Here is a 12765-nt window from a genome sequence, read left to right on the forward strand (position 1 = left end):
TGACATAAAGGGTGGTGTGCAAGTATGAACTATGTGAGGAAAAGGTGGATACGTGAACGTGTGTGTGTGTGTGTTTTCAATGAAGGAGAGCCACTGCACATTTAATGATTGCTTCTTTGTAAGACAAATGGAGGAGAGCGAAATCAAATGAGGGGAGAGAAAGAGCAGGAAGGAGAAAACGAAAACGTGAGGGGAAGAGGGAGAGAGATTTATTTCCCTGGCGCTGTCGGCTCCGTCCTTTTATCTTCCCATCCCCCTAAAAACGTACATCACCCATAAAGTCCTCCTATCCTCTCCAATCTGTTTTCTTGCACTTTTTCCTGCTTGTTTTTGCCAGAGGCACAAATGCTAAAATGATCCCACAGTTGACACAATCCACATCTGGAGGGTTTCTGAAGCCCATCCCCCAGACGCAGAATTCCATGGAATTATACACACACAGACACACACTTCCAGAAGACACACCCCGGAGCAACACACCATACATGCACCACTGGTGAGGGACACAGAGTGTGTGTGTGTGTGTGTTTTTCACTGCTCTGAGACATCATCTTAAATGTAAACATATAAAGCCCAGCGGCCCTTAATACAGCTCAGCGTCTGTGTGGTATTACAGTCCAGCTGCAGTGTTAATGGGCTGAATACAGATGTAAATGTCGGGCCAGTGGACCTATCAGCAAATCTAGCGCCAGACTTTCACGGTTGTTGCAATAAAGCACTGTTGCAGACATAAAATCACTCACTAAATGTGCCTCCGGGTCATGTCAGAATAATAGTATTTATGAGATAAGCGCACATGAATGCCACCCTAAAGTCGTCTAGCAACTAGGGAATACTGCGGTTATCATTTAGATGATCCTAATATCACATCCTAATAAAATTATTTATATGTGAACTTTGACTTTTTGCACATATCACATAATTACAAATATCTGTGATTGTAACTAGGAACTTCCCAGAAGGACTGTATGTACAATCCAACACAGACACACACGCACACACAACCTGACGATGCAAAATGCTATTACCTGAACAGTTTGTGTAGAGTTTGAATGAGCCTGTAATTTTCCATCATTCCATTAAACTTTTACATTATTTGTCACCTGTCCTCCTACACATTTCCCACTGTTTCAAGCAACAGGCAATTACCAGCACTAATAAACTCTTATCCTGTCTCCTATAATGGAGTATTTCACCCTGGACAGTTGCAGAGAGTACAAACACCCTATACAATAAAATATCATGTTCCTAATCTATTGTGTTTTAAGATGTTCGGTCCATAAAGTAAATTGATGGATCTCTGAGGCCCTTTCAAAGGTGTGGATTCAATCGTGATTACTTCTTTCCCCATGCTAAGACTGGCGATTAGATACGCACATGCACACCACATATCTACGGGTTGATTGTATACCAAGCTGGCGATCTGAAATGCTGCACTTCTCAGAAAGACTCACAGCTATACCTCATTTCAGCCAATTACCTAATTCAACAGGAATTCCTCAAGAACAGCTGCAGTTGGGCCCTGCCCTGCCAACGGAGGGTCCACACACACACACACACGGTATCCGACTGCTGCGAAATCAAATCTACAAACCATTTTTCCACTAAATATAAAACCTAAGAGGAACAGATAGTGTAGAGAAACTTACACAAACACACTTTTATCGCACACGCACAGCTGAAAGCCGAGCAGGCGTTGGACACAAGCCGAAGTTCCTGTGCGATTAAAAAAAAAACAGGCTAAGGTGTGCAAGAACAGTTAAGATCAGGAAAATATGACTCATATGCAGAAACTGTATGAATGGGAGAACAGAATAAGAGCTAATGACAGGACTAAATGTAGCTAATGACAGGACTAAATGCATTTTTTCAATTACAAGATTGTGTGAGGACATGGGCAGTGGGCAGCGGCGGGTGGCTGTGCAGGAGGAAGTGGGACAGATGGTCAGCAGGTTGCAGGCAGGCTTCAGTACAGTCTCCAGGGAGAGACAGAATGCCAGTGAACGGACGCCTTTCATCCTCCATCAGGAGCCTGCTGATGCCTGTCAAGTGATGCTCCTCTCGACTAACAACTAGCCAACGGCCCTGCTGTGAGGACAAACCTTCGGTTGCAAGCTGAGCGATGCACATCTCTAGCATGCGCCGAGGGAGCTGATGTAAACTGATAACCTTATCGGATATCATTTACTATATTGACATCAAATAACCGCTATTCTGTTTCATGAGGCACCATTGAGAATATTTTCAAGGGTGAGGCAAATCTGAGGCAAAAAACCTTTGTTTTTTAATGTGATAGATAGTGGAGAGTGAAAGCAAGAGATGAAGCATCACTAACAGTCAGATGCTTGCAATACGTAAGATTGTTTGATGTTTCCTCTTAAGTCTGCATTTATTTGATCAAAACTATAGAAAAAACATTCAAATAAAACTTCCTTTAAATTGTAATAATATTTCACAATATTTTTACTATGTAAAAAAGAACAGTTTTTATTTTAATATCTAAAAATCGAATTTATTTCTGTGATGGCAATACTGAATTTTCAGCAGCCATTAATCTAGTCTTCATTGTCACATGATACTTTATTCTAATATGCTGATATTTACGTGTATGTGATCCAGAGGTTTAAATTGTGATGAAACTTATTTGAAAACTTGATTTATGTACCGTTAGAAAATGAAGCAAATCTGTTAACTGCATTATCTGATACATTATGCCATGGTGCCCATTCTGGTAATGCGAGTTTGAATACAGCTTGTGACATTTTGCAATCCCATTATCCCCTCTTAGTCCATCATTTCTAAATTCTCATCTCTTGCTGTCCCTACCCTGAAAGTGGCAATAAATAAAAGAAAAAGAAAACTATGATAATTCCACACACACAGAGAGTTGAGTAAAGGACCTCTTCTTTGTCTCTCTTTTATTTATCCAGAGACTAATTATATTTCTGCTTGATCAATCAAAACTCTGAGGACAGCACCTCCTCCAGCGGCCTGTGTGTGTAGGTGTGTGAATGTGAGTCTCATTAATGCTGGTGGGATGCAGCGGTTGATGTATGGTGTTTACACAGAGCTGATGATCGAAGTCTGGCGTGGTGGTATGGACTCACTCCAAACAACCCAGCAAACGCTCTACTGTTAACAAACTCTGCAGCTCTGAAAGAGACCGCATGCTGCTGTAAAACTCAAACACATCTCTATAAAGCCCAAAGAATCACCCTCAACTTTCACAAAACATTAAACATAGAATTCCTGAATATTAAAATTAACTACTTAAACATATTAAATTTTATATATATTTATATAATTTATTATTATTTCATATATTTGAATATATGAAATAAATAATATGTAAAGTATACACACACATATGGTTTATATGTTATATACATATAAAAAATTATTTATAGCCTTTTTATCAATAGATAGAGAGATAGATATGCAAGAAATAATATTTAGATTTTTAATTGAATTTTTATGTTTGTTTTTAAATGTTAACTATTAATTTTTCTTCAAAATAAAATATTTTTTCTTTCACCTAAAATATATTTAATGTTCAGAAAATGCATTAAAATAATTTTGACCACAAATGAAAAATCTTTTACATTTGTGTGTATTAACATATAAATTGCACATAATATAATAATCTAATCTATAATATACAAATATTATACACAAATAGATCGACAGATATTTTTATTTTATTGTTTTTAAATGGTAAGTTTTTTTCTTCACAAATGTTTTTCACGTTAATAAATTTAATAAATATTTAATAGATAATAAAAATATGCATATCATATTTATACATGAAAAATGTTATGAAAATATTAAATATTATTTATAGCTTTTTTCTTCACAATAAATGCTTTAAAATAATGTATTCAAATATTTTTGCCCAAATATGAAAATTCCCTCATAATTTATCAATGAACTGGTTAACATGTTATTTAAAAAAAAAATACTGTTATTTTTGTTATTAGCATTGCACAGCCCTTGCCATATAACAACATACACGGACTCAGAATAGATTACAGTCGAAATACGTAGAAATGCAGCATGTTGTGCATGTTCACTCACAGCTTCGGTGTGAATGGGGTGAACCGAGAAAAGCAGTGCGGTGAGGAAAGAGAAGTTGCTGTCTTCAAACACACACTGTTCGCAGGTGTGCATGAGCAGCGCCGTCACCATGCAGTGCAGAAACACATTCACCAGGTGGAAGTAGAATGGAGTCATGCCGCCCAGCAAAATGTTTAACCTGCAGGAGAGTGAAAAAGAGAGAAAGAGTCTCATTAAAAAGATATGAGCATGTCCAACACCATGAAGTGACAAGCAGCAACAAAATCTCTTGCATGTGTATATATATAAATGTATATGTATATAATTTTGCTGGCTTCTACTTCTGCAGAGTTTTGAGTTATATGAGAGATAATTGTATATTCATCATTAGATATGTTCTGATTGATTATGATTGTGTTCAGTCATGCAGCATGTTCGTTTTTACTATGGACAGACAAATTACTTTAGAGAGGAAAGTTGCAGTTTCATGGTAAAACGTTGATTTCAGGTCTGTCTCAGCATGCAAAACAAAAAGACCTGACTGTGGAGAAACCTCTGATGTTCAGTAAACACTTTTGCTTGACCTTGCAGTGTAGTAGCACAGGAAGCCCTTAAAGAAAACGAGAGCGAGAGACCGAAAGAGATGAGAGAAGGGAACAATTAGCCCAAAGCAATGCAACATTAATGAGGTTCCATGGTCACCTTGACTTGCAGGAGAGATTGCATTAAAATTTAGAGCACCAGAGGCAGAACATGGCATGGATTATGATGAACATGAACTCATTTCACAATACATTGAGATATATCATCACCTCATCATCAGGTTTTTAATGATTGTAGGGGGATCATGTATAAGATAATTTTCTATCTATCTATCTATCTATCTATCTATCTATCTATCTATCTATCTATCTATCTATCTATCTATCTATCTATCTATCTATCTATCTATCATTTGTATTTTATAATATTTATATATAAAATAATATTTGTGTTTTATTTAATGGATATATGCAAGAAATAATCTTTTTTTTCTTTCTAGTTTATACATTTCATATATTTAGATTAACTATCTTTTAATTACGTTTTTCTTCACATAACAAATTATATTCTGAAACTGAATTAAAATAATTTCACCCCAATGAAAATTTGCTCATTATTTATTCTCCCTCATGACACTCAAACCCCTTATGCTGTTACTTTATTTTCTTTCTTTCTTTTTTCTTGTTCATTCCCCTAAACCTAAGTATAAACTACATTAATATTGATGGCACTTGCTACCATCCAATTACCATCAAAATTTAATCATGAGAAGAGGCTTAGCTTGTTTTACTCTAATTAAAGACTATTTTGGAGGGACTTTTGAGTGGCTCCCTATTAGGATTGTGAAAAGCACAAGATTTGGTCAGGATAAATGCCAGATCACAGTACTTTCAGACCTACTTGGACAGCGTACTTTGTTATGCAAGCATAAAAAGCTGTCCATGAAGGTTCTACATGAGTCACTGAATACACCTGCCACTTAATATTTAGCTCCAAGCTTGATGTTCAGCGCTCAGGGTCAAGAACAAGCCGGAGAATGAGAGGAGATGGAATGAGAGCAAAAAGGGTGACAGTTAATGAAATGATGGAGGGAAAACGATAATGACTGTGAAACAGTTTGTACATCTGCAGGCAATAACAAGCCTGTGTTTGTTTAACTGCCACTGATTAATGTGACATTAAGACGGGAGTGTGTGCATTACAGTCTCTACAGGAGAAGAACATGTCTTCAGGCCTCATCAAAGCTGGAAATAAAAATCTAGCTATCTATACTGAGCGTGCAGTCTTTAGTTTCCATCAGACAGCATCATTAGGCCATTCTGCAATCACAGAGCCATGAAAAACTCTTGGTCACCGCTAACATCACATAATTGCGATGCTCTCAGTGAGCAGAAAAGCGAGTCCAATTGTTTGAGGAACTATATAAAAGGAATGGTTCACCTCAAAGTGGAAATTATTTACTCACACTTCATGTCATTCTGCAACAAGGAACACTACAAATAACAGGGGCTGTGAAGCTCAAACAACTCCCAAAAAGCATCATAAAAGTGGTCCATACGATTGTAGCATTCCAGGTGTTCTAAAGGCATATGATAATAGGGTTTTTCTGCAGGCTCAGTCAAGCCAGTACCTACAGTTTTTACCCTTTTGCCGCAAAAAAGAACAAGAAATCATTTTTTAATTTATTTGTTTTTATAAAAAAAAATATTACTATTTTTAAAACATTTGTCTGTATAGTTTATTTTAAATTATATTTTTTTTCAACATTTCCAATAGGCCCATCACAAAAAAATCACTGTTTTTCAGCAATATAATTGCTAAGAAGAAATATATATAGAGATTTACAAATAAATTCTATTCATTATAAATACCACACTTCCGCTCAAAAGTTTGGGATCAGTAAGTTTTTTAATGTTTTTTTTTTAGAAGTTTCTTCTGCTCATTAAGGCTGTATCGATTTAATTAAAATTACAGAAAGAAAATTATTTTGTGAAATATTATTGCAATTTAAAATAACATGATAATAGAATGATTTATGAAGGATCATGTGACACTGAAGACTGGAGTAATGATGCTGAAAATTCAGCACTGCATCACAGAAATAAATAATATTTTAAAGTATATTAGAATAGAAAACCAATATTAGAAATTGCAATAAGATTTCACAATATTACTGATCCCAACTTTTGAGTGGCAGTGTATATACACACACACACACATTATGGTAATATTAATATTACCATAATATATGTGCGTGTGTGTATTTTTCTTCACAAAAATGTTCCAGCTCAATAGTTTCAGTGTGCAGAATGTAAAAATAGATGTAAAGGTCAACAAATGTAAGAATTTGAAGTGATTCCTTTATGGTTTAGCCGTTGGTAGCACTGTGAGAGGAACACACTAAACTTAAATTGTAAATTACTGATAATGTTAACATCTGGATGAGCTATTTTATTCTAGATTTTTTATTTTGATTTTTTGTCTGCCTTTTTAAAGTTTAGAAGCCATGGTCACTATAAACTCTTGCTCTGTACCAATTCTCCAAAACCATCTACTTGAATGCTCCAGGGAGGAAATAACAGCATATGGGTTTGGAGCGACATGATGGTGAGTAAATAATGACAGAATTTTCAATTTTGTGTCAACTAATCCTTTAAATTTGGAGGCAGCTCTAGCGTTGTGTTAAAGGCTCTGCTCTAAGCTCAAACGATCCGTGCACGCCTGAGAAAGACAGCTGAAGTTTTTCAAGAGTCTGTGTCAAGTCGGCATCAAAGAGCAGATAAAAGACATGAGGATCAAGCTGAGATACAAGAGTGACTGCCTGCAAGCTCACAGCTCTCTCACACACAGACACACACACACACGCCTGTGGGCTCAAGGGTATTCGTTTTATCTCTTTACTCACATACACACACACACTGGGGAATGAGCAGCACACATTCGCTCTCTCAAGACATACACGGCACAACTGATACGCTTCAAGACTGACGAACAGCAAAACCTTGCTCAAAACCTCTCCTCTAAGTATTAAACTTTAGCACATAACGGCTGTCAGGGTAGGAATAAGTAGGAACCTTTTCCCAGGCCATATAATAATGTGAGCCAAAAATAATATTTTATGTTGTTTAAATATGAAAATTTTTATATAACATCTTTAAATAATTAAATATATTTTTTAAATTATTTTTTTCTTCTTCCATGTAACTTGCAAAGCCAACATTTTCACTGCCACTGCCACCAAAGAATAAGGTTCTTTCAAATTATTTTTTAGCAATGATAATTTATATTTGCCAGAAATTATATTTATGTTGTTTAAAGGTATAATATTTTTATTACATTAAAACTTTTAAATTATTCTAATTATTCTACTTCCCAAGCCAACACGTTCACTGCGACAAAAGAATTTGAGCACACTTTTAATTTTATATATATATATATATATATATATATATATATATATATATATACGTATATATATATATATATATATATATATATATATATATATATATATATATATATATATATATATATATATATATATATATATATATATATAATACACACACACGCATGCACACACACACACACACACGCATGCACACACACACACGTTGGTTTTTGTGGTTTATGGGGACTCTCCATAGGCGTAATGGTTTTTATACTGAACAAACTGTGTGTACTATTGCCCTACACCAACCCTACACCTAAACTTAGCCCTCACAGGAGACTTTGTGCATTTTTAGATTTTCAAAAAAACACCATTTAGTATGTTTTTTAAGCCTTTTGAATTACGGGGACATAGGCAGTGTCCTCATAAACCACCTTCATATTGTAATACCTCTGTCATACCCATGTCATTATACAAATGTGTGTCCTCATAAACCACATAAACACACACACACACACCCCTCCAAAGGTATTGGAACAGTAAGGCCAATTCCTTTATTTTTGCTGTAGACTGAAAACATTTGGGTTTGAAGTCAAAAGATGAATATCAGACAAGAGATTTACATGCCGGCTTTTATTTCCAGGTATTTACATCTGGAGCTGACACACAACTTAGAACATATCCCCTTTTGTTTGAACCCACCCATTTTTCATGTGAGCAAAACTATTGGAACAGATAGAATTAACAGATTAAAGTGAAAAAAGACTTAATATTTAGTTGCAAACCCTTTGATTTCAATAACTGCATCAAGCCTGTGACCCATTGACATCATCAAACTTTTGCATTCTTCTTTTGTGATGCTTTTCCAGGCTTTCAGCGCAGCCTCTTTCAATTGTTGTTTGTTTTGGGGGGTTACCCCCTTCAGTCTCCTCTTTAGCAGGTAAAAGGCATGCTCTATAGGGTTTAAGTCTGGAAATTGACTTGGCCAGTCTAAAACCTTCCACTTCTTGCCCCGATGAACTCCTTTGTTGATTTGTGAGTGTGTTTTGGGTCATTATCTTGCTGCATGATGAAGGATCTCCCAATAAGTTTGGTTGCATCTTTCTTTTCTGCAGACAAAATGTTTCTGTAGACTTCGGAGTTCATTTTGCTGCTGCCGTCATGTTACATCATCAATGAAGATTAATGAGTCCATCCCAGAACAAGCCATGCAAGCCCAAGCCATGAGATTACCTCCACTGTGTTTCACAGATGAGCTTGTATGTTTGAGATCATGAGCAGATCCTTTCTTTCTCCAAACTTTAGCCTTTCCGTCACTTTGGTAAAGGTTAATCTTTGTCTCATCAGTCCATAAAACTTTGTCCCAGAATTTTTGAGGCTAATCTCTGTACTTTTTGGCAAATTCCAGCCTGGCCTTCCTATTCTTCTCGCTAATGAGTGGTTTGCATCTTCTGGTGTAGCCTCTGTACTTGTGATCATGAAGTCTTCTGCGAACAGTAGATTGTGATACCTTCACTCCTGCCCTCTGGAGGTTGTTGCTGATCTCACTTGGTCTACCTGTTCGATGTCTGTTACTTAGTACACCAGTGGCTTCTTTCTTCTTCAGGACATTCCAAATGGTTGAAATGGCTTTGGCCAATGTGTGTACAATGGCTCTGATTGATTTTCCTTCTCTCAGCTTCACAATTGCTTGTTTTTCACCCATAGACAGCTCTCTGGTTTTCATGTTGGTTACACCTCTTAACTATAAATGCAGTTTGAACAGGCAAAACCCAAATCTGAAATTGAGCGTAGACATTCAGTGCTAATTATTGTTAGAATAATCATTGTGATAGGACACACTGGGCAACAAAATACACCTGTCAGTCACGTTCCAATACTTTTGCTCATGAAAAATGGGTGGGTTCAAACAAAAGGGGATATGTTCTAAGTTGTGTGTCAGCTCCAGATGTAAATACCTGGAAATAAAAGCCGGCATGTAAATCTCTTGTCTCATATTCATCTTTTGACGTCAAACCCAAATGTTTTCAGTCTACAGCAAAAATAAAGGAATTGGCCTTACTGTTCCAATGCTTTTGGAGGGGAGTGTATATATACACACACGTGTGTGTGTGTGTGTGTATATATGTATATATATATATGTGTGTATATACGAATATAAATTTAGACATCTAAATACAATAAAATATTTTCAAAATATATACTGTTCGTGTGTGTATTTATATATACATAATAAATATACACAGAACACACACATATATCATTTGACACCATTAATATATTTACCAAATAAAAAGAACAGCACTTTTAGAGTCCATCCCACTCATTGATGTGATCATAAGTATTGGGACAGTTGAACATAAGGCAGATATAAAAGATTAAAAGCTATTATTTAGTTGCAGATCCCTTGCGCACAACAATCACAGCAGTGAGTCTGTGACCCATAGACATCACCAGACTCTTGGTCTCATCCTTTGAAAGACTTTTCCCAGCCTTTAATGCAGCCAATTCCAATTGTTGCTTGTTTTGGGGAGTTTCTGCCTTTACTCTCCTCTCCAGCTGGTCAAATTCATTTAAATCTGGAGGTTGACTTGTGCAATCTAAGACTTTCCATTTCTTTGCCCTTGACTGAACTGGCAGGGTGTTTTGGGTCATTGTCCTGATGCAATATGAAGCACTTATGACTTCCTCTTTTCTTTTAGCATCCAAATCACTTGCTTTTCTCTCAAAGTCAGCTCCCTCATCTTTGAGTGCTGAAGCAAGACTGTGCAAAAGTTATTACCTACACATTTACAAAAAGAAAGATTTGTATGCCTATTTTTAAGGACCTAGGCAGTGATTTATAGAGAGCAGGAAGTGCTCCAAAAATAAAGGAGCTAAAATATGAGGCGCAGAGTAGGCTGTTAATTGCCTTGCTATAAATACACAACGCCTCCTTTCAGAATATAAGGAACAAAGTCCTCCTCCGTTGTGTTTGCGCTGCTGTGCTGTGGATGCTGCAGAGCTGTCAGATTCCCGCGCCATATGGACCATGACGTCATCCACGCGAAAGGAACGCCCAGCGTTCTGAATCCGGAGTCAAGAACACTCACGCGCTTATCTCGGACTGTCTGTCTGTAACTCCTACACATTGTGATAGTCCGTTTCATTTCACCTTTACAAGCACTTTTTTGTAATGACCGCTGTGGTGGTGCACTTAGTTTGGGAGAAAAGCAATAGCTCTCTATATAAACTGCGCAACAAGTGTTTAATCCCAAAGAGTGGACCTGAACGCGGAGCTGTCGTATTTAAACGTGCATTCATGCACAACATGCTTCTGTTTTCCGATTTAAATTTTTTTTGTCAGACTGACGTCGCGTCACGAGCGTTGCGTTTTTAGGGCGGTGGGTCAAGTTCAGTTTAAATGCTTTGCGCTTCTTCATGAAGTTTCTAAATACAATAATTATTTTAAAATAATATACCACAATATTTATATATGTTAAGCACAATTACTCCGCATAATTAATAAACCGCATGCATCTTTTTTTTTTAGTTAAATTAAGTTTTATCGCTAGTGGAAAACCATAAATATGCTCAACTGGTTAGAAAGCTGCAAACCATATATATATATAATATATAATTAATTGTTGTAGAAAGGAATAATAACCTTTACTTTTACTTTCATTTAATTTAAAAATGCTTTAAAATTTTACATGTTAATCACTTACTGAGCCTCATTAATATATGTGCCAAATATGGTATTGTGACATGTTTTATGCACAACTATCATCTTCCAGAGAATTAAACTGCTCTGGTCACGTGACTCCAGCCATGTAAAATGTTCTCATGAAAGTTACGACAATTCCCAACTTTGCGTAAAACGCGTCAAACAACTCTTTTTATACCTGTCAAACTCACAAGTGAATATCGGAAAACTGAAAAGTGCGCTTAAAAGCAACTTCAGCTCACATCTTCGCAGGAGCTGATGGACTTACTTGAAAGTGAGGATGCAGAGAGGACGGTATGATTTGTGGCTGGTGTTATCAGCCATCCGTTTGCCCCAAAAGTCATTGGTAAAGATGCTCCGGAGGCTGGAGCCCGGTCTGACATCTGGATTGTTGGTGATGGCCCATATATCATCATGCACAAACTCCCCCCAGAGAGAGTTACTGTAGCAGAGCGCGCACACCGCCACCAGCGCGGCGTACCGGACTCTCACCGCCGGCCTCGGTAGCGCCGACAGCCGTCGCTGCACCGGGAGAGGAGCGGCTTTGGTCCCTCGGCTGTTCGCTGTCATGTCGGTCCCCGTCTCGCATGCTGGTCGTGGGAGTCAAAAAGAGGAGAGTCGTCCCGTTCCATAGCCCGTGTGCTGCACCGAAGCCCGGACAGCGGATCAGCTCTGAATGCGTAATATTAGCGAGTGTGAATGTGTATAAGGTGTTGAAATCTATGTAACCCGCCTACCGGCGCATGCGCAGAAGAGAGAGAGAGAGAGAGAGAGAGAGAGAGAAAGAGATTGAGAAACAGAGACTAATGTAAATGAGAGAGAGCGAGAGAAACAGAGAGCGATGCAAATTAGAAAGAATGAGCACGTAAGGAAAATAAAATAAAAAATAGATGGAAAGAGACAAATGGAAACAAAAGAGAGATAGAGAATAAAATATGGACAAATATTACAGTTTATTATAATTTACCCATTTAATAGCCCACATCTTTTACATTTATCTAATTTTTGCATTATTTACTTTTAAACATTCATTAACTTTTCATGATTTTTTTGTGTGTGGTTATCATATGAA

General features: G+C 36.9%; 1 protein-coding gene across 1 annotated transcript in view; it reads right to left on the reverse strand.

Moving 5' to 3' along the window:
• tmtc1 (transmembrane O-mannosyltransferase targeting cadherins 1) overlaps window positions 1–12431 on the reverse strand; it is a 38494-nt gene extending 26063 nt beyond the window's left edge. The window contains exons 1-2 of the mRNA XM_079398660.1: window positions 11962–12431; window positions 4075–4252 (exon numbers count right to left, since the gene is read on the reverse strand). Coding sequence (XP_079254786.1) covers window positions 4075–4252; window positions 11962–12263 — 480 coding nt within the window. The 5' untranslated portion in view covers window positions 12264–12431. The remainder of the gene's footprint in view (window positions 1–4074; window positions 4253–11961) is intronic.
• Between the last annotated feature and the right edge of the window lie 334 nt (window positions 12432–12765).

The sequence above is a fragment of the Barbus barbus genome (assembly GCF_936440315.1).
Source record: "Barbus barbus genome assembly, chromosome: 39".
Taxonomy (NCBI): domain Eukaryota; kingdom Metazoa; phylum Chordata; class Actinopteri; order Cypriniformes; family Cyprinidae; genus Barbus; species Barbus barbus.